The following is a 21,521-nucleotide window of genomic DNA, read 5'->3' as shown; positions in this document are numbered from 1 at the left end:
CGTAACCGATTCCTTACTCCTAACTTAACACAATATTTATGCATCCTGAAAGAACAAAGCAAAAGATTTAAGGGTGCCATCACTTATGTTAGTGCTTCTCAACCCCCAGTTTGATATGCATTATGCTAAACGGACACCCAATTAAAAAAGAAAAGGAAGAAAGAAAAGGAAAAAAATCAAGGAATTTTTACACGTAAGACCTGAGAAAGAAGTAAGGAAGAGGCCCAATTTCTGTCCAATATGGCTGCTGTGCATAGAGCCTATTGCTCCCCTGGAAATGACTTATTATATCGTCATTGTCGGGTGGAAACCTTGTATGTCCAAGTCTGTTAGTTTTGCATTTATCAATTAAAAAATGTACTAAACTAGTGAAAACAGCAGATCTACAAGCACACAACGCCTCGCACCGCGAGGCGTTGTGTGCGTGTAGATCGGCTGTTTTCACTACTTTTGTGCGACGGCCTTGTATGATGAAGCAGGGCTTCAAATTTGACAAATTTGAAACTTGGAGATACGAGGTTTCCACCCGACAACGGCGATATGGTATAGCTATACTGTTATAAAATAATGAATTATCCAATTATTTATATGAAAATGAGGCCATACGCAATGTCTCTTGTCCTCAGGTTTGAAGTGCTTTGACCTTGTTAAATACTGTTAATCTAGAATAATTAGCATGTATTATAGAAATGTTAAACAAAGAAAACAAAAACTAAAAAAGGAATAATATCCCAGTACTTAAGTGCACATCAAAAACATTGTAAGCCTCAACAAAGTATTGCTATAGTGGCATTTTATTCCCGTTCCAAGGTTTATTTTTTTATTAAAAACTTGTGCGTGCAAGTCTAAAGGGCATCGGGTGTATTTAATCTAACACATGATTCATGCTTTAATTGATTTGTACATGTTATTGTGCCACAACATTTGAGCCATGTGTCCAACAACCATAATTTGTATGAGGTTACGCACAGTTCACAAAGTGAAATATCCCTTTAATTTAATTGAAATGTGCTGTATATACAGTATATATTATTTATGATTTCTTTTCTCCCCCTGCTCACTTTGAAAGCTAGTGGTCTGACAGGTATAAACAGAGGACTCTCTACCAAGTGATTTTTGGTTAATTTGTAAAACTCCTCAGGCAGTGTTTTTTTATGTTCACATTATTTTGATTATTAAACGTTTCTATAAATAATAGTCAGTGAGAGTAGAGAAGTGCAAATCAGTCCTAGTTTGACATTAGTCCTTTAGTCCTAATTAATGCTTTGGCAGAAAAGTGTCTTTACCTTTTAGTATTTGTTAAATTCCTGTGATTCATTAGACCTCTATTTTCATCCATGCCTTACCCCTTATCCCTAAACCCATTTTTTAACAATTTTTAAAAACATTTAAATATTTAAAATAGCTGATCTACAAGCTCACAACATGCGGCTATTTGAAGTATTTTAAAATGTTTTGTTCAAAATAGAATAGAAGATAAGGGATAACTAAGGTTTGGCCGAAAATATAGTGGCTCCAAATCTCTTTGCCGATTTTCACAGCATGTTAAACCCCTATCATAGTAGGCACCGCGGTGATAAACTATCCACCGCGGTGTAGTCTTTTTAAGTCCTAAAACTACAACATTGCGTCATTACTCGCGGTGGATAGCTATCCACCGCGAACCCTGACACATCTCTCTGTTTTTACTATCAGACAGATCGACCCATCACACCCTTCACTGATTGGTCGATCTAGACCAGTCAGTCACAGTGATAGGACTTCACCGTGACTGACTATGATGGCCTCCACTTATTTTCTCACTTTAGGTGGATAGCTTTACACCTAAAACTTGCGGTGGATATCTCTTCACCCTGGACTCTGATAGGGGCTTTAGTCTACTATGATGCCTTTGGCCAGGTCAGGATAGGGACGCTAGGGTTCATGTGGTTAAGAATATGCGTCGATATTAAGAAGCAAACTCTCAAAATGCCTTTGCCTAATAATTTGATCACTAATAGTAGGCCTATGCATTATACTGCATCGTCTGTCGGGTGGAAACCTCATACTGTATGTCCAAAACTATGTTACTTTTCAGGATTCAAATTCAAAAATATCAGTAGCAGATCTTTTGCTACTTCTATGTGACACTGTAGTATGTTCGAGTAGGGCATTAATTAATAAAACTAAAACACTAAAAGTTAGAAGAAGATAATGAGAGGATGGTTTGAGCCTGGCAGCAACAATATCACAAACAGGTTTTAGAAGTTCCTAAGTGCAGATCTTAATTTATTTTTAAGCGCCGTTATAGACACCATTTAGACCACCATTTGGTACTGCCCGAGCGATTCCAGAAAGGACTCATATTGAAGCACGTAGAATAACAAGGAGGCCTCGGCTGAAGACTTGTAAGCTACAAACGAAACCGTCAAGAGACTTCCTGAGCCAGGGTGAAAGGCGCAGTACCTTGTGACAACTTGCCAACAATGCCGCAGTGGAGTGTTGTGTCCAGACGGGGGCGCAGTGTAGCAGCAGTGGCGCCAGGATTTCCATTTTGGGTGGAGGGACGTCAAAGTGGAGCGTGTGCTGAATCAAAGGGTTCCGCCTGTCTTAGTGTCTAAGTGTCCTTGAGCAAGACACTGAACCTCCCGACTGCCATGCATGGTTTCCTCCACCATCTTCCAAAATGTTTTTTATTTTTATTTTTTATCTAGCCTTTCTTCCGTCTTCTCACCAGCGTCAAGACAGCATCAATACATATCAGACTTCTTGTAGCTACTAGGCAAGACTTCAAAATAAAAACACAGGTTTTAAGTCCACCAACTGGAAGTCCACAAAGTCTCTCTCTCTCTTAATGCTGGTTGGCAAACAGCTCCATTACCAAAATGTATTTCTTTTTTAAGAGAGGGAAACCTCCCTATTTCCCCTCCCCCATTTTTATTGTATATTGAAATGTAAAATTTAAATCATAGAAAAAAGTAATAACAATACAAAAAAGTTCTCCCAAGTCATTTAGGGTGTGTCAGTTAGTCGTACAACTTGTGTGCCCATGCAGGCCTCGTTAGGCCAACCAGGGACATTAGCACCTGGTGCAGCAGGTGCCCGGCAGCATGCAGGAAGGGGGGCTCATCATCGCTGGGCAGCTTTGATGACCCACTCTGCTGCAGGGTTGAGCTGCAGGAGGTCCTTCATGTACGTCTCCTCGTCCAGACATCTCTCCTCTGAGGAAGAGACAAGAGGGAGAAGGGAGAGATTTAATTTTTGTTTACGATTTAGGCATTTAGCAGACACTCTTAATCCAGAGCGATTTACAATAAGCAGATAATACAATACAATAAGCAAGGTAATAAATACATCAACATCAATACATCAAATGTATAGCAATATCAATCTAGAAAAATAACGTAGGTAGAACAGGCACCCAATCAGTAAAAAACTTTATAAAAAATATAATAAAAATGCTATCTATCTTTCATGTATGGTCACTGAGGGTAGGTGAGTGCAAAGGTAAATGCTATGGGCTAAGGTGGAGTCTGAAGAGGTGAGTTTTCAGGCCACGTCAGAAGCTAGGGAGTGAGGTATGTTATAAGTGTGACAGTGAGTTTTCAGGCCACGTCAGAAGCTAGGGAGTGAGGTATGTTATAAGTGTGACAGGGAGTTTATTCCACAGTTTGGGGGCCAGGAGGGCGAATTGTCTAGGACGAGTGGATTTTTGTCTGGAGGCTACTATGGCTAATACGACGTTTCAATGTTTACTGGAGGAAAGGCAACACTCACTGATGTTTCCACCGATCTCAAAGAGGCAAAGCTCTTCTCTCCTCACCAGCACTGAACTGAAGGGCACAGAGGAACACATATTAACAGCTTTACACCTTTTTATTGTACTTTATACAAATATGGCTAAACTAATTGTGTGCAAAAAACACAGTATGTACAGGGTATGTGTACTGTATATGTGTATACATCGCACAAAAGTAGTGCAAATAGCCGATCTACACACACAACGCCTTGCGATGCGAGGCATTGCTTGTGCTTGCAGATCGGCTATTTGCACTATTTTAAATAGTTTTTCTTTTTTTAATAATAACAAAAAAAGGAAGGTTTTGGACCTTTCCACCTGACAACGATGATCTACTGTACATAGCAGCAAGAACAAAATGGGGTTCCCGTCCAAAATGGTTAAGTAAAGAAACTCATCACTTTTCTCCACCACTGGTAAACAGATTTTGGACTTGCCCACTCGGCCTGGCTTGGGCACAGAAATGTTGGCGTACGCCAGCGCACCTGTCCTGGCTGAGGAAGCGGCTCAGGATGTCGGCCGCCTGCAGTTCTGCAGTCAGCTGGACGGCCATGGACACCTTACTGAACTGGGGAGCCTGGACACGGATGAACCCCTGGGAACTCTCCTAGATTTAACAACAAAAACAAAGTGATACGGAGAGAGAGAAGGGCTTTAGACAAATTACAATACTCCGACTTTCACAATTGTTCAACTCCCCTCACCTCCTTATCCCTGCCCCCGGCGAAGAGGAGAGGATTAACATGTCGACTACCAGATTGTACCTACTGATTTTAGGTACAGAATTTTTTATGGTTTCCTTAAATTTTTATGTTGTACATATTACTGTGACTATCTCTACAGTTATACTGTAACCAAATGGACCAGTAGTAGTTACGTATTATGGCTCTTTTCCAGAAGTGTAAAGTATTTCACGTTAAGGATCCTGATCAGGAGGTGGCACCAAGCCCGAGTTTGTGGGAACTCAGAACTTATGCCGTTTCTAAAAGTGTACAATATATAGTTCTGCCTGTGAAACATTACCTCATAAAGTGGTTTCTCTACTGGCTTGTCAGTGGTTATCTTCTTCAGTAGTTTCCTCACAGCTCTCTCTCTGTGCTGCTTCTTCTGATGCTCCATGTTGTGTTGTCTGACCTGAGTCAGAATGAACTTGGGGATCTAGAAGAGAGCGACATTTTACACATTTATAAGTAGTAGTACTTTTGGTTGAACCATGTGTGGTATAGCTAGCTATACAACTTTTAATATGGGACTAATGTAAACAGTCGCCATGGCAGTTGCAGCAAGACATCATACAAAAGACAAAAACAGAGGATGCACAGCAGATGTGAAAGACAAGAGACATGTAAATACAAAAGACAAAAACAGAGGATGCACAGCAGATGTGAAAGACAAGAGACATGTAAAACAAGAGTCACATTTGTAATTTTTCCACAGAGAATGAGAGTCACAACAAAAATATATAAATTACGGTATCATGTGGTCATATTTGGTCATTCGACCACGGCCAGAGATGTTACTCTCTGCACCATTTATGTGATTATTTGCCTTGTTGTCAAGTGGAGATCATGCTCAAGTCTGCTTAATCTGATCTTGCACTTGTAAGTCGCTGTAAGAGCTTCTACAAACATATAGAGTCAATTATATTAAAGTATAAATGAGTCCTTACCGTCCAGAGGAGGTTCTGGTATCTGATCAGCAGCCTGACGATGTTGGCTGTACCGGTCGCCATGGAGAACTCCTGCTGCTCCGTCACCTTGAGAAGAATAATAATAACTTTATTTGTAAAGCACTTTTCAGAACAAATAGTTACTAACAGTATATTATATTATCCCTAAGGATAAGGACATAACAAATTAAACCCAAGTTCTAACAAGCGATGAAACGCATTTTGCAGAGGAGACCTAAAGAAATACAAATTGTCCAACACATTCTAAGTGCAGACATGTGCCCACTCATATCAACAAACACACTGATACAAGCATACGCAAACACAGTTGTGGCAAATGAGGTACCGCGTTGCGAGCTTGCAGATCTGCCATTTTCGCTACTTCTTAAACATTTGGTTTCTAATTTAGGGAATATCTTTGATTGTTTTTATTTTCAGCTCATGAAAATGTGTGCATTTTTGTGGAAATCTTTATGACATATTTCAAATAATAATGAATGAATTTAGGGAACAAAAAAAGGGAAACAGTGATCTCTACGGGGAGGCTTTCCTGAGCAGGTATGTTTTCAGACAGCCTCGGCCCAGGAAGACATCTTGCACGCACGCACATACGCACGCACGCACGCACGCACGCACGCACACACACCCTACCTTAGACCGGAAGCCTTTGAACATGAAGATGTTGGGCGCCATGACAACGGCGACATTGTTGAGCGTCATCTTGTTCTGGGCCTGGTGGTCGATCACCCGCTCCACAAACTCCATCAGCGCCTGCACATGGAGAAGAGTGGTACTGCACAGTTCAGAAGAAAACGCAAGCTGACATCAATACCTGTATACCTGTATCAATACCTGGATCATACTACAGTGGCACTTTTTACAAATGGATAAAAGGGTAGGGGCTCAAGCGCCCTTTGATGTCTATGTGTGCACGTGCCTGGTATTCTGTGTCCGCAAAATATGTCACTGGGATAAGGGAGTACATTTTACAATGCTGAATACATCCTTTACTTATGCATGCGTGAGTGCATACCTTCAGAGTATTCCGATTGGCCTCTGGTAAAAGCAGGACAAGCAGATTCAAGGCCTGGAGCTGTTGTTTCTTCGTGGGGAATTCTGGGAACAAACACACACACAAATAGGACAAAGGTTAAGAGTTTTAGTTATTGGGAGAGAAAAAAAAAACTATGAATGCTCACTTCATCCTTACTCACAACCACGCCTAAACCTTACCATACAACCAACTGTGCCTAATCTTCTAAATGCCTAAATTAATTATCTAAACATAGTCATGCTCACAAAGAAATGATCAAACCAAGAACCCTTTTATTACGAACCACTGATGATACCACCACACCACACCACAAGGACCTTTGATAATGCTAACACTGCACCAAAAGGCACAAAAAGACATGGCATTTAAAATAAACAGCAGATACAGTATAGGTTTATGACTACAATGGTACAAGTATACAGCAGTGTAAGTTGGGAGGTAGGCAGGTGGGTGGGTGGTAGGGGTGGATATTGTCAAGAATCTTGCGATGCAATACGTATCACGATACTTGGGTCACGATGCAATAGTATCACAATATATTGTGAATCTTTGCGATACGATACTATTGCGATACATCAGCTTTAAAAGCTGAAGGCGCTGCTCTAATGTTGTTGTTTTCGGCGTTCGCAGCCATTTTCTTGAGAGAAGTCACTCACTGAACGTGGGAAGGGGAAGTAGCTACTATAGTACAGCGACATCTAGAGGCAGTGGAGTGTCAGGACCGGACTTCTACCATTGGTTCCTATGCTTGGGAACATATTTAAATTTCCTCAAAGTATTGCGATACTATGTCCTGAAGTATCGATACAGTATTGGCATATAAACTATCGCGATGTATTGCCATATCGATTATATTGCCCAACCTTAGTGGGTGGGTAGGCAGGCGGATAAGCAGGTAAGCACACAGACACTAGTATAGTTTGGTACGTATAGGCAGGACAGTAGTAAATGTTGATAGTACAGTAGGTTGACAGTAGATCATTCCACTCTTACTTACTGTTGACAGCGATGAAGGCATTGAGATACTCCACGGTGAGCAGTGAATGAGGCAGCTCTCTGATGAACAGCTTCAGTAGGCTAGCGGCGTCGTGCTGTTTGAGCTGCGGCCACGCAAACAGGCCGTCGTAGAAAGACGACTCTAGCTCCTGGCACACCGACTGCATGAGGGACAGAGAAGAACAAACACACGCACGTGAAACACATTCATCAAGCTTACAAAGAGAGTGTGTTTGATTTGATCCAGTGCTGTAAAAAGTACTCAAATGTTTCACTTAAGTAAAAGTGTCAATACTGTAATGTAAAAATACTCTGCTACAAGTAGAAGTACAGCATTCAAAATGTACTTGAGTAAAAGTATAAAAGTATTGGCATCAATAAGTACGTATTACTTAACTCTCCTACTGCCAGATTATTTATTTATTTATTGGGTCTGGTGCCATCAAAAAGCGGCTTACCTTTGCGACGTTATAGCAGATAGACAGACATTTATTTTTTTATTTTTTTTTATTGTGCAATAGTGCACTTTGGTCTGCCAGGCAGCAGAGGGCGGCGTCATGCGAGAATGAATGTGAATTTGCCTGTTATTTGTTGAAGAAGAAGAAGACCAGTCACTGGCCACAGAGCCTTACAGCCAGAGGAAATCAACAAGGAAGTGAATTGTTCTCCGTTGATCTAACGCATAATGGATTTTTTACACCATCACCGCGGAAAATGTGTTTACAGTAAACGGCCGCGCGACCCCTCATCAGCTTACAGTCATCAGACGAACGAACCGAACGAGCGCCGTATTGGCATCGAGGTTCTGTAAAAAATGGGGCGAACGTTAACGTTCAAAGCGTGGGGAGAGTTAATAAGTACAATAAGTAAAAGTAAATGTTTGTAAAAGTACAAAATGTTTGAAAATAGCAGATCTACAAGCTCACAACGTATCGCAATGCGATGCGTTGTGAGCTTGTTGATCGGCTATTTTCAAATAGCATACAGTAGGTATAAAATAGGGTGGAATTGGTTCATGTCTATGTTTATAATATTATATAATTCATATCTGCAAAGTAACTAGTAAGTAGTAACTAAAGTTTTCAAATAAATGTAGTGGAGTAAAAGTACAATATTTGGATCCGTAATGTAGTGGAGTAGAAGTAAAAGTATTGGAAATTGGAAATACTCAAGTAAAGTACAAATACCTCAAAATTGTACACAAGTACAGTACTTAAGTAAACATACTTAGTTACTTTACACCACTGGTTTGATCCCGCCGTTACGTTATAATAACAATAGACTCTGTACATAACTGTAGTTCTGCGTTTCCAGAAGGTGCAATACACTTTTCCTGTTCGGTACATTTGAGTGGATCGGATGCAAAGATGCTTGATAGGAAGGTATGCCAATTCATGCTTCACCACTGGGTGCAACATGGTACACAGTGGTCTCCTAAAGTCACGTCTGACGTCAGATCTCGCAAACGTCCGAACAACCACCGATCTTGTGCAACATGAAAATCTTCTAAACTTTTGTCTTGGCCCGGGAGCACAAACGCTTGCGGTTCAAATCTAGTTGTCGAGCCAATGAAATTAAGGGCGGATTCACATTGCGGTCTCCGGTGCGTTCTCAGGACTGCTTGGCAGATGTTTTGTTTTCCTCAGACACGGCAGCCTCGAGACCACCTCCAGAGGTAGTCTCGAGTCCGCTTGATGCGTCCTCAAGGACGGTGCGCTGCAATGTGAAGCTACCGTTCCATGAACAAGGAAGTGGTGTCGCTTCTGCTGGGATGAAAATAACAAGGATTGATCCGCGCCAGTGACGTTACTGTGGTGTGATGATTACAGACGGCGTTACGTTGTGATGTTTCAAAGACAGTCAGCACGACCTGCTTTGGTTGCGTATTGTTGTTCTGTTATTGTTACAACTCAAGATAACATCAGGAACACTGTAAAACTTTATATTCGCTCTAAATTCTGACAAGATACTCTTCTTCTGTGACATGACATTTTATATCTCCCAAAGCCCCATGGTCAACAAGCGCCCCCAGGAGGCACATGAATACCATTACAGTTGAATGAAGTGTACTCCAGGGAGTCCAGGCACAGGAGAATTTTGGCCAATGTGAATGCTGGTCAGCGGGGACCAGGCAACTGTTTTCAGAAACAGTTCTTATCAATCGGAATGCAGTGTGAATCCGCCCTATGCCATGACAAACTGAACCAGAACAGGAAACAGGTATGCCCTGGGGACTACAGTTATGCACAGAGCCTGTACCTGGTCCATCCGTTTCTGTTACCGACCTTGACTCTGGTAGACGATCCAGGGATCCGTAGCAACCCCTCTGTGTCCAAACCCTCCTGCTCTATGTGACTCATCAGCTAGACAGAGGAAAACAGAGAAAGATTGAATGATTCGTAATTCAAAGACGTATGATTTATTTTACTAGAAATGCCACAATGATTTGTTTTTAAACAATATTTTTGATTTTTATTATCGCGAGAACAATAGCTTCCACTTTAACATAGCAACTATATAGAAAGAATAGAAAGCCTGCATTTTCTATTAGCTTGGATTCCCCATTGATGATGTCACAAGACTATGGATTTCTGAACTTCCCACAGCTCTCCTAAGAGACTTGGGCAGAGTAGATTTTTGCAATTTTATTATGAATATTAGTGAGGACCCATGATATGAAGATAGGTTGAAAAGTGGTGAAGTAATTTCTTAAGCTTCATTTACTCATTGTCTGTAGTATGAATGGTTTTGATTGGTCCGTTTACTCACTCTCTGTAGTATTAATGGCACCTTGGTTCCAGGAGTCCGTCTCTGGTCCTGATCCAATAACGTGGCGAGTGGGACTCCAAACAGACCGCTCTCTACACGCACACACACGCACACGCACACACACACACACACACACACACACACACACACACACACACACACACACCATTTAAAACTAAAAATGTGTGTTGCTGAAGCAAGAGCTTAAGGACTGTTGTAGCTCTCCATTTCAACCGATCTGCCCATAAGGGTTCATTTGGTTACATTTGTACATATTCTTGAGTTAAAATGCGGAAATTAACGAGAACATTTACTGTGTGCGCAGGTGAAATAAGGTACTAGACTCTTGCGTGTGTGTGTGTGTGTGTGTGTGTGTGTGTGTGTGTGTGTGTGTGTGTGTGTGTGTGTGTGTGTGTGCACCTCTAGTTTTGACTTTGACAGCTTTGTGAGGTTTGAAGTCAATCCCAGCCGTGTCAAACAGAGCCGTCATCTCTACAAGCACCAGTCTGCGTACCTAATGCCATGAAATACACAAATGATGTTTAACGGGTACACAGTATTGTGTATCATTATTTTATGCTTTAACTATTGAAAATAGCAGATATTCAAGTTCACAGCGTGGCACCAAGTGCCGCGCTGCAACCTTGTAGATCTGCTATTTTTGAAAAATCGTGAAAATTTGAATTTTGACCCGATGCTATAAGTGTCTTTTGAATCCTTCTAAGGTTTTTTGAAAAACCTATGTTTCTATATGTCAGCAATCTGGCCAGCCATCGTCAAAGAAAAGGTCCTTTTCACTTAACTGGAGCTCAGTTAGTCTGTTTTTGAGAGACTACTATGTCACAGTCGGGGGCGTTAGGGAGATGACATGGTAATTTTGTGCTAATTAGTCTAAAAGCGCCAAATTTTGCACAGATGTAGCCCAGGGTATGTTCTAAAGATTTAGCTAGGGCGCCCGAGTCTGCGACATTCGGGGTCGCCACAGTGGCCAAATCAAGTTGGGCTCCCATCGACTTTCAATACAGGAGGAAAATACCCAGAAAAACAAAAAGATTCTGGGTATTTATGTAGGATGTGAGGGGTCTAACTAGGGGTTTGTCATGATGCTGAATCCATTGCAAGCATTTGTTTTGCACAAAAAACATTCCTTGGGCTACAAATGTCCCCAGAAAACGATGGTTTAGTGATGAAAAGTGATGAGTCATCACTTTTCAGAGTTTTGTGGGTGTTTTCTGGAGCTATGGCGACCCCGAAGGTCGCCGACTCGGGCGCCCTCGCTAAAATATTAGAGCATGCCCTGGGCTACATTTGTGCAAAATGTGGCGCTTTTAGACTGATTAGCACAAGAAAAAAAACCCTAAGGCCTCCGATTAACATGAATGCTCACCCATACATGCATCGTTTTCTGAGGCCATTTATAGCCCAAGGAATGTTTTTTGTGCAAAACAAATGCTTGCAATGGATTCAGCATCATGACAAACCCCTAGTTAGACCACTCAGATCCTACTTAAATACCCAAAGTTTTTCTGGGTATTTTCCTCCTGTATAGAAAGTCAAAGGGAGCCCAACTTGATTTGGCCGCTGTGGCGACACCGAAGGTCGCCAACTCAGGTGCCCTAGTTAAATCATTAGAGCATGCCCTGAGCTACATCTGTGCAAAATGTGGCACTTTTAGACTGATTAGCGTGAAATATCCCTAACGCCCCCGACTATCAGTGGTTTTCATGTGAAAGACCCCCAAAATGATATAAATTTGTCCATGGACCCCCATCTCAAAATATTTAGTTCCAGGGACCACCCAGAAGCAAAATTTGAGTTACAAACATTTGCTTTAAAACTACACACATTTTCACAACTTTTTCAAAAATAGCAGATCTACAAGCTCGCAGAGCTTGTGAGCTTGTATATCTGCTATTTTTCAATAGTTAAAGCATTCAATAATTCTAGGCCTAAATGGGTTAAATAGTGCTATGGTTTTATGAAACATGTTATTTTTAATATGATGTTCAGTAAAAAGATTACCTTTTTCATATCCAGAGGAGACAGGTCCCCTATTCTGGTCTGACCCGTTTTATCCCGGAGCAACTTAAAGTTCTTGACAAAATGAGAGAGAGAGAGACATAAAGAAAGAAAGAGAGAAGAGGGTCTTTTTGTACAAGCTATAACCCATTGCAAATGCTTTCCCCATTGATTAAAGCAAAAAACATGACTGAACGTCCCAATCTCTGATTTGTGAAACAGCGGGAAAGGAGCCCTCCCACACCAGAGTTTCATAAATAATTAGGCACAATATGTAGAATTATGGTATTTAATCAATCATGATTATTGTGGGGGTCACGCCCGGAAAAGGTTGAGAACCACTGCCATAGAAGACATGCTGCCTTGTATGAAATCCAAATGATTGGAATCAGTTGTAGCGACTTCAACTTGAAATGTGGATTTGATTGAATTCTATGTGGAATGTGTCCTCGTCATTAAGCCCTACTGTAGGTGGTGTACCAAACTCAACCACCTGAGGTCACTAGAGTGTTAGCAATGGAGCAACAGTTTCATGTTATCTCACTTCTCACTGAAGTCTGTCCACATAAAGTAGACCTGTGGTTCTCAAAATGTGTTAATATAGCACTATTACCCCCCTCCCCCACCCCCCCCACACACATTTCTGTTCTCAGAAAAACAATTCCCACCCCCTTCTTTACCCCAGTAAACCTGCGATGCAACAATGAAGTTGATTCCGAAGGTGAAGTTCCACATGATATTGTAAATCCTCTTTCTCTCAAGCTTAAAGTATACTCTTTGCACGAGGGTGCCGGTTACTAAAAATAACATATATACAAGCAAACAACGCCATGCTTGGCCGTGCAACAGTGTCTGACTATGCTCTGACAGAGCATAAATCAGACTTCTGTCTACTGCCCTCTGTCAATGATAAACATAAAGCCTGCATGAAGACAATTAATAAGTTATCGATGCATTGTCTTGTTTTCACACACACACACACACACACACACACACACACACACACACACACACACACACACACACACACACACACACACACACACACACACACACACACACACACACACACACACACACACACACACACACACACACACACACACACACACACACACAGCTATACCACTCAGTTATATTATCACAGACAAGCGCTCCACCTGCAGTGTGAAGGTTTACAAGGTGGCTTTTGCTCATGTTTGCATGACACGCTATGTAAAACAAAACAGCCTCAATCATCTACACAGACGCAAACCCCAGAACTGTGCGCGCATGTGTGTAAGTGCGTGCGTGCGTGCGTGCGTGCGTGCGTGCGTGCGTGCGTGCGTGCGTGCGTGCGTGTGTGTGACTCACTGGTAGTTTGTCATCAGGTGACTGTGGGCTGTTGGGGTTTAATCTTTGATGGTGATCTCTGTAGTTGAGGGCCTGCTCCGAAAATGACACTTCCACATTCAACTCTGTCTCTTTTTCTAGGTGCACAAAACAGACACACACACACACACACAAGTCAAGGTTCCACCCTCTGGGGTTGTGTAACGTAACGTGTTGAGTGGAAGTGGGACAAATCATACACAGACATACAGGGAGACAAGGTTACAGGTGCTTAACACTTATGTTGCTATGATTTTTTCTCTTCAATGTCTCGCGTTGCCATGGTTACCATAGACTTCCATGTAATTGTGCAATTGTGTAAAAAGTGCACGCCCATGCCTAGATGATGCACCACGTGTGTAGAGGCTGTTCACAGCTTTCAAACAAAAAAATCCGCATGGAAATCCGTTCGGGCATTCATGATTTATCAGCCATTATGTTTTCTTCAGATGTAAACAAACATGGCTGCCATGTTTGAAAGAATGGGTTGGTATGGGGGTTAAACATGCAATTTCGCGATCGCGATCATGCCTAATACATTTCTGGAGGTCCAAAAAAAAAAATTGAAAAAAAATTTTTTGATTTTTTTTTTTTTTTTTTTTTTCAAAAACGGCCCAAACTCGGGAAACTCGGGGTTGGCACAGCACTAGTACCAATACAAACTCGGGAAACTCGGGGTTGGCACCATATGTGTTAAGTGCAGAGGTTTTTGTCTGTCGGGTCCAACACTTTACAAGGATTCAAATTCAACAGTAGCGCAAATATCACATCTGCAACCTCGAAACGCGTCTCTCTCAACGAAGAACCCCTTAGCTAAGAGAGATGAAGCCATCTATGAAATCTAGTAAAAAGTAGTGGGGGTCCCTGCTTCATCTCTCTCAGCTATGGGGTCCTTAGCTGAGAGAGATTAAGCCAACGGCCGTCTTAGAACACGGAGGGTTCCCAGTTTGATCACAGAGTTTGTATAGAAGAGTCCTTGAGCAAGACTCTGAACCCATTTGCTCCCAATGAGCAGGTTGGTGCCTTGCATGGTTTCCTCCGCCATCGGTGTATGAATGTTTGTGTGAATGGTTGAATATAACGCACAATCTCTGTAAAGGGCCTTGGATAAAGGCACTATAAATGCACAATTTACCATCTATGAAATATGTGTGTGTGTGTGTGTGTGTGTGTGTGTGTGTGTGTGTGTGTGTGTGTGTGTGTGTGTGTGTGTGTGTGTGCGTGCGTGCGTGTGTGCGTATGTGTGTGTGTGTGTGTCATACCAGCTGTATTCACATCAGTTTTGCCGTTCTCAGTTCTCTCTACGTCGGGCTCCTCCACCTGCAGCACAACACACATCATGTACACATTAACACACATTTGAAATGATTATTTATGACCACATGAAGCCTCGTACAAAGGTCATAAACACTGACAGTGCAGTCAGACAATATGAAAGAACAGCCAGTTACAAAGAGCCTAAACAGCAGAACATTGTTACATACAGAAAGAATAGTGGACATACTTTTTCAGACACAGCGGACATAAATCATGGGTAAAGGAAACAACGCCTCCTCCAAATTGAGTGGCTTCCTATAATGGCTGACACTGAGCAATACCTTGCTTTTTTCCCCCCTTTAAAATTTTTATCCCACGATTTTGTAACCCACTTTTCACCCAGTGCCAATTATCTAATGTAATCCTGGGCGCTACACTCCCTCTGCCAACCTGGGGAGAGCAACTGACTGACCTCATGCTTCCTTCTATGCATGCAGTCCAAGCCGCTTCTTTTCACCTGACAGGGGAGAGATTCCCCGGTTGGACGTAGCGTGCGGAAGGAACACGTTATTCCAACCAGTTCCTTCCCCCTCCACACGCAAACTCCACACAGAAAAGCCCTTTACCCTTGCTAACTGTTTGGCCCTCCTTTTGGCATGTAGGCCTTACGGACCAATCCATGTGTAGAGCTGTCACAATTATTACATAATCGTCTAATCGCAATTATTTGAGGTAATCGCAATTATTTAGCATAATCGTCATAATCGTTTCCATGTTGAGAAATGTTCATATAGTTTCAAACACTTTCAAAAAGTTCCGCTATCAATGTTCTTTTTTAAGTATAAAGTTGTCAAACATGTCAGTAATTTATTTGTATATTCAAGTTAAGTGTCTTATCTAACATGTGCAACTTCAAAGCCTAAAAGCCAAACAGAAATGTAATTGTCAACGACAAATACACAATTAAATAGTTAATCGCAATTATTTGAGTGACAATTAATCGTCATGTAAAATGTCATAATCGTGACAGCCCTATCCATGGGCATGTACACAGTTTGTGTGCGTGAGTGTGCGTGCATGTTGTCCTGACCTTCTCGGCTCTGAAGATGTCCCTGACGTCGGGGACGTGCTGGCGGTTCCTCCGTCTCAGTGTCTGCTGCAGTGAGGTCACCCGGCGCTCCACGGCGGCCGCCTGCGTCCTGGTCAGAGTGGACAGGAAGACGGCACTGTCCTCTTCCTGCACAGCACATTGAATTGGGGTTATGAATCAATAATCAATCCCTATTTTGGTGTATGTCATAGGTAGGGCATTCACCAAATATTCGAATATTCAAATATCAAAGTCACTGTTCAACATTGTTCACCGAAGTAGAATATTCTTTTTTCTTTTTCTCTCTCTTTAAAAAATATATAGTTTATAAAGCTTGACTAGATAGGAAGTCATAAGAATGAGCTGTCAATGCCCCTGGTGGATGAATTTGTTAATGCTCCAGGGGTTATCAAACCTTTTTAGGCAGTGACCCCCAAAATAAACATATGTGAACTGGGGACCCCCACCCTGACAAGCACTTGGAATTGTAGGTATTACATTTAATGTGACTCTGTTCCGCAGATAAACATTGTGAAAATAGCAGATCTACATGCTCACAACGCCTCGTGTTAGATTGGCTATTTTCAAAATGTTCGCCTCTTGCTTACTTAATATTTGACAGTTTGGCCAGTCCTGTCGAATATTCGACTATTCTAATACTTTGAGGTCGAATAATTCGAGTACTAAAAATCACTATTCGTGAATGCCCTAGTCATAGGTCCGACCCCCTGTTTTTTTGCATTAACCACATGAACTCTAGCATCCCTTTTCTGAGGGGAACATTAGCAGATAGCAAAAATAGCACATCTACAAGCTCACAATGCCTCGCAGCACGAGGCGGTGTGAGTTCGTAGATTGGCTATTTTCCGCAAAGAGCGGGGGGGAAAAGAGCAGACCAAGTACAGAGTGAAGTCAAGTTTATTAAGCCATCATGGCTTAATAAACTATTGACGGTTCAAGTGGTTAAATATCTGAATATACACATTGACATGAATCCAAAATACAATGATGATCGTGCTGTCAAACAATGAAACTATATGGAATCTATGAAAGGTTGTGGGGGTCCCTACTTCATCTCTCTCTCAACTAAGGGGTCCTTGGTCTGAAAAAAATTGAAGACCCCTTATTTCTTTATTTTATGTTTGATGCGGTCTTACCTGATCCTGGTCGACTCCCAGCGAATCATCAAACAGCCTGGCCAGACCCGCCTCCGTTAGCCACGCCTCCTCCTGCTCTCCGTCTGAAGAGAGATTCAGAGAGACGGTTGAAGGAGTTTTGTCTTCATTCATTTCTTTTTACTTTCAAAACAGCACCATTTTGCCTCCCAAAAAATAAATTGACCTAAATGTTTAATAGGAGGGACCCCAGAATGGCTGCAGTTTGAGAGCTCTGACGTGACAGAAAAGCAAAGGATTAGATCTGGGGTCTTATTTTCCCAGTTTGATCCCTGGCTCCTCCTGACTGCTTCTCAAATCCCCTGATTGCCCCTAATAATAATAAATGATATGGTCCCCATTCTTTGTAACTGTATATTTGCAGATACGGTGAAGTGTATCCCTGCATTTAACCCATCCTAAGTATCAGGAGCACTTACTACAGGGTCAGCAGCGCCCCCAGGGAGCAGTTAGGTTTTAAGCATTTTTCTCAGACACTTTGACACAGACCAGGGCTGGGACTCGAACCGGGGTCCTTCTCTTTCCTAGGTGGTCTCTCTACCCATTAGGAGCTATTATGATGAGCAGGTTGGAGTCTTGAGTGGTTTCTTGAGTGGTGTTGAGTTGGTTTAGGAGGACCCCAATGTAAACAAGCCATAGTGCTTTCTTGGGTTTAAATCCTTTTAGTAGACCTTGTATCTGAACTGTACCGTCTTGTGCTTTTCCCATGTGAACTGCTAATAACGTATTCAAATCAATCAATTCCTTGGCTTTGCCTTTGGTGTGTGAATGGGGTTAGTTGGGGACCCACAAGCCCAAAAGTGATGACTCATCATTTTTCACAGTATTGTTGGTCCATTTTCTAGCCCAATGAATGTTTTTCATGCAAAACAAATGCTTGCAATGGATTCTGAATCAAGAAAACCCCCCAGGTTGACCCCTCACATGCTACTTAACTCATTCGTAGTTTACGGCCGTAAAGCCCGTTAATTTCTCTATGTCTTTCACTGCCGGCTTCTCCTACCCGTTAACGTGGGCGCTCGTCCAGTTCCCATCGTGCGTGATCGGACACTGCTATGCATCGTGTGTTCGCGCATTCCATCAGCTTCTCGAATCCGTTGAAACTTTTTCAATTGATCAATAAGTTCTCCATCTGTAAGCCGCGGAGTTCAGACAGAAAGTTAACGGGCCAAAATAGAGGACGGACTTCCGCTTCCGGTTCAGGGACTCCAATGTTAAAGTTGTCCGCTCAATAATGTGTCCGTGTAGAAACCGATCACGGAGCATTAGTTCCGGACTATTTTAGTTGCGCTTCGATAAAAAAATGTTTTTTAATTAATTTTTATTACATTTACGGGTTCTACGGGCATGGCAGAGAAGGGGTACAAAGGGGTATTTTGATGGCAGAGTTTGTGTTAAAGCAGATTTTTTCTTTTTTTATATGTACATTACTTTTCCTGTGTAGTGGAGTCAATGGGACAGTGAATATACAAATGGCCATAACTTTTTTTTCGTGATGTTTCCGGCAGAGCAGGCCTCTCGTTCTGTGGACCTTAATGACCAAACTAATAGCTAAAACAGAAATAAAAAGTGCGGCAGAACATCACAGGTCCTCTCCCATTTTGAGGGACTGGGTCCCCATTTAGGTATGGTAAAGGGCTTTGGAAAAAGGTGCTATATAAACTGTGTACATATACTGTACATATACTGCACAACGTTTTATTTGTTCCATTTAAACAATTATCTATTTCTTTCCCTTCGTGCTCACTCTCAACTCCATCCTCTCTCTTCTGTCTCTCGATGTGATGAATAAAACAGACTCCCAGCTACCATGTTTTACCATTTTAGGTGAAGAAGAGTGAAAGAGAAAGTCAGGGAGGGGAAGGGGAGAACAGACAAGAGAAGTCTTCCTCCTCCCCCAACGAGACACAGTTAAACATCGCTCCAGGTGCAGGAAAGGGAAAAGGAGGGACAAGGAGAGAAACGTTTGGAATCACAGGATGCATGTGTTTGTTCCACAGAACAATAGCTATAGTGCACCGACGACGCTAACACGCCGCAACACCGCTAAGAATCCTCAGTGTCAATTTAGCTCTTGAGAGCAGGGACGGGAAAAAGAGTTGTAGAGGCCCTCATTGCGCGCTATAGAGAGAGAGAGAGAGAGATCTCTCTATAGCGCTGCTGCTGCTACTCAAAGATTTGCCATTTCAGATCATGACAAGTGACAAGCCAGTGGGCCAATTACATGAGTTATATTTCGTCGTTGTCGGGTGGAAACATGGTATGTCCAAAACCGTTTGTTTTGTATTTATCATTTTAAAAATGATTTAAACTAGTGAAAACAGCCGATCTACAAGCACACAACGCCTCGCGGTGCGAGGCGTTGTGTGCTTGTAGATCTGCTGTTTTCACTACTTTCGTGCAAAGGCCTTGTATGATGAAGCAGGGCTTTGCTTTGTGAAAAAATGTACAAATTTGAAACTTGAAGATACAACGTTTCTGCCCGACAGTGACGATTTACTTTGTTGGCCACCCAGCCCCCAAAATGGAACGAAGGCCGACATTTTATTTGTATTTTTTTCCTAATGGCCGGCCTGGACCGGCCGGGAATGAACCGGCCGTTCGGGAGTTGTCCCGCTTTTCCCAATGGCCAGCACGTCCCTGCTTGAGATAGTGAAAAAAACTAACCAAATGGACCCGCCAGGGTACATGTGTTACACTCTCAAGAGTTACAAACGGATGAGTTGTATTTTTACAGTGTATAAACACTATAAACTCCTGCGGCTAACATTTACAACAGAGCTTACAATAGACCTTCCTGTTCGTCTGCATCACTCACTTCTTTATACACAAGAGGCTTTTAACGTTTGACCGCTTACAACTCGGTGGACAGTCTGGACATTCTGTACCTTTTTGAGAGTTAAGATTACAGTGTTCAAATAAGTCAGAGAGTGTAACCAAAAACCTCCATTTGGTCACTATCGGAAGTAAATATATAAATTAACAACAAGCATTTTACTGTATGTGTGTACTCCATGTAGTTATGCTTTCAATTATTTATTGCTGTTTGATTTGTCATATTATAACCATAAATTTCATGAACGTTCATGAAATTCACTGAACTCACTGAAGGTGAAATTAAGTGGTCATATCGTTGATAGTGTTTCTTAGGGTTTAAATTCAAAATAAAAGGCGAGTGTGTGTCAACCCCCTAACAATCTGTTGGTTATTTTTAGACAATTGTGTTCCATTAACCAATAAAGTAGAGGGAGTCAGGAAAAGAGTCACATCCTAATTACGGTATGCGATTTGAAAATGCTCCCGTCATACAGTCTGGGGGACGGAAGTTCTTAAAGGAGTAGTTCACCACTTTTCAACCTGTCTTCATATAATAGGTCCTCACTAATGTTCATGATAAAATATCACAATTTTTTTCTACTCAGTCCAAGTCTCCTAGGAGAGCTGTGGGAAGTTCAGAATCCATCGTCTTGTGACATCATCATTTTCCCCAAAAAAAATTTAATCAATATTTTTGAAAAAAATATTTAGATTTTTATTATCGCGAGAACAATGGCTTCCACTTAAAATTGCAACTTTTCAGGAATAGAAAGCCTGCAGTTTCTATAAGCTGGATTGGTAATCGATGATGTCACAAGACGATGAGTTTCTGACCAGCCCACAGCCCTCCTCTGAGAAAAAAAAAAAAAAAGATTTTTGAGTGAGGACCAATTATATGAACATAGGTTGAAAAGTGGTGGAGTGCCCCTTTAAGGTGAGTGCCCAGTTAAAGCAGAAGTGAAGCATCGCCCTCACTTCCGTTTTGTTTTAACATCGCACACATTTATCCTAATATAAATAAAAATCATCTAAGCATATTTAGCTTGCTGCTTGGCAGAAATGACATTTTCATCAACGGAAATGCCAGCTTCCATTACTCGCCATTCAGGAGTTGTAGTTCCAGACACTATATAGCATTCAGAGATTGTGGAATAGTTGTCTGGCTACGCGAGACTACATCATAACTAGAAAAATATTGTTCCTTCGAAACAATTGTGGGCTCGCTTCAAGCCAGAAAACAATGGCTATAAAAGTACAAAATGTCAAGATCGCAGGCAGTGCTCTCTTTGACGTTACTGACGTCAAAGATTGGTCCATTTTGTTCCAAAAATGTGTTGTGCAAAAGTTGACCCGCTGGTGGCGCTATAACAGGCCAATGTAAGAAGGGTGGTATCTGCTCCTTGACCTATTGGGAATGTGCTTGCAAGATTTCACGCACATTGCAGGCTGTGTTCATGATTTGAGGTGTTTTTGGCTTTGGCCACTTTATCGCTGCTTGCAGCTATATTCATTATTATTATTATTTT

General features: G+C 41.8%; 1 protein-coding gene across 1 annotated transcript in view; it reads right to left on the bottom strand.

The window, feature by feature from the left end:
* Nucleotides 1-447: 447 nt before the first annotated feature.
* Nucleotides 448-21,521, bottom strand: part of arhgap18 (Rho GTPase activating protein 18) — a 50,610-nt gene continuing 29,536 nt past the window's right edge. Inside the window, exons 4-19 of the mRNA XM_080745243.1 lie at nucleotides 17,161-17,243; nucleotides 16,004-16,150; nucleotides 14,919-14,976; nucleotides 13,639-13,754; nucleotides 12,289-12,360; nucleotides 10,687-10,780; nucleotides 10,267-10,358; nucleotides 9,783-9,860; nucleotides 7,499-7,658; nucleotides 6,481-6,563; nucleotides 6,099-6,218; nucleotides 5,448-5,534; nucleotides 4,802-4,936; nucleotides 4,264-4,385; nucleotides 3,757-3,812; nucleotides 448-3,200 (exon numbers count right to left, since the gene is read on the bottom strand). Coding sequence (XP_080601369.1) covers nucleotides 3,109-3,200; nucleotides 3,757-3,812; nucleotides 4,264-4,385; nucleotides 4,802-4,936; nucleotides 5,448-5,534; nucleotides 6,099-6,218; nucleotides 6,481-6,563; nucleotides 7,499-7,658; nucleotides 9,783-9,860; nucleotides 10,267-10,358; nucleotides 10,687-10,780; nucleotides 12,289-12,360; nucleotides 13,639-13,754; nucleotides 14,919-14,976; nucleotides 16,004-16,150; nucleotides 17,161-17,243 — 1,595 coding nt within the window. The 3' untranslated portion in view covers nucleotides 448-3,108. The remainder of the gene's footprint in view (nucleotides 3,201-3,756; nucleotides 3,813-4,263; nucleotides 4,386-4,801; nucleotides 4,937-5,447; nucleotides 5,535-6,098; nucleotides 6,219-6,480; nucleotides 6,564-7,498; nucleotides 7,659-9,782; nucleotides 9,861-10,266; nucleotides 10,359-10,686; nucleotides 10,781-12,288; nucleotides 12,361-13,638; nucleotides 13,755-14,918; nucleotides 14,977-16,003; nucleotides 16,151-17,160; nucleotides 17,244-21,521) is intronic.

This window comes from Nannobrachium achirus (genome assembly GCF_963921795.1).
Source record: "Nannobrachium achirus genome assembly, chromosome: 16".
NCBI lineage: Eukaryota > Metazoa > Chordata > Actinopteri > Myctophiformes > Myctophidae > Nannobrachium > Nannobrachium achirus.
The sequence above is the reverse complement of the archived record's forward strand: the minus strand, read 5'-3'. Positions and strand labels throughout refer to the sequence as shown.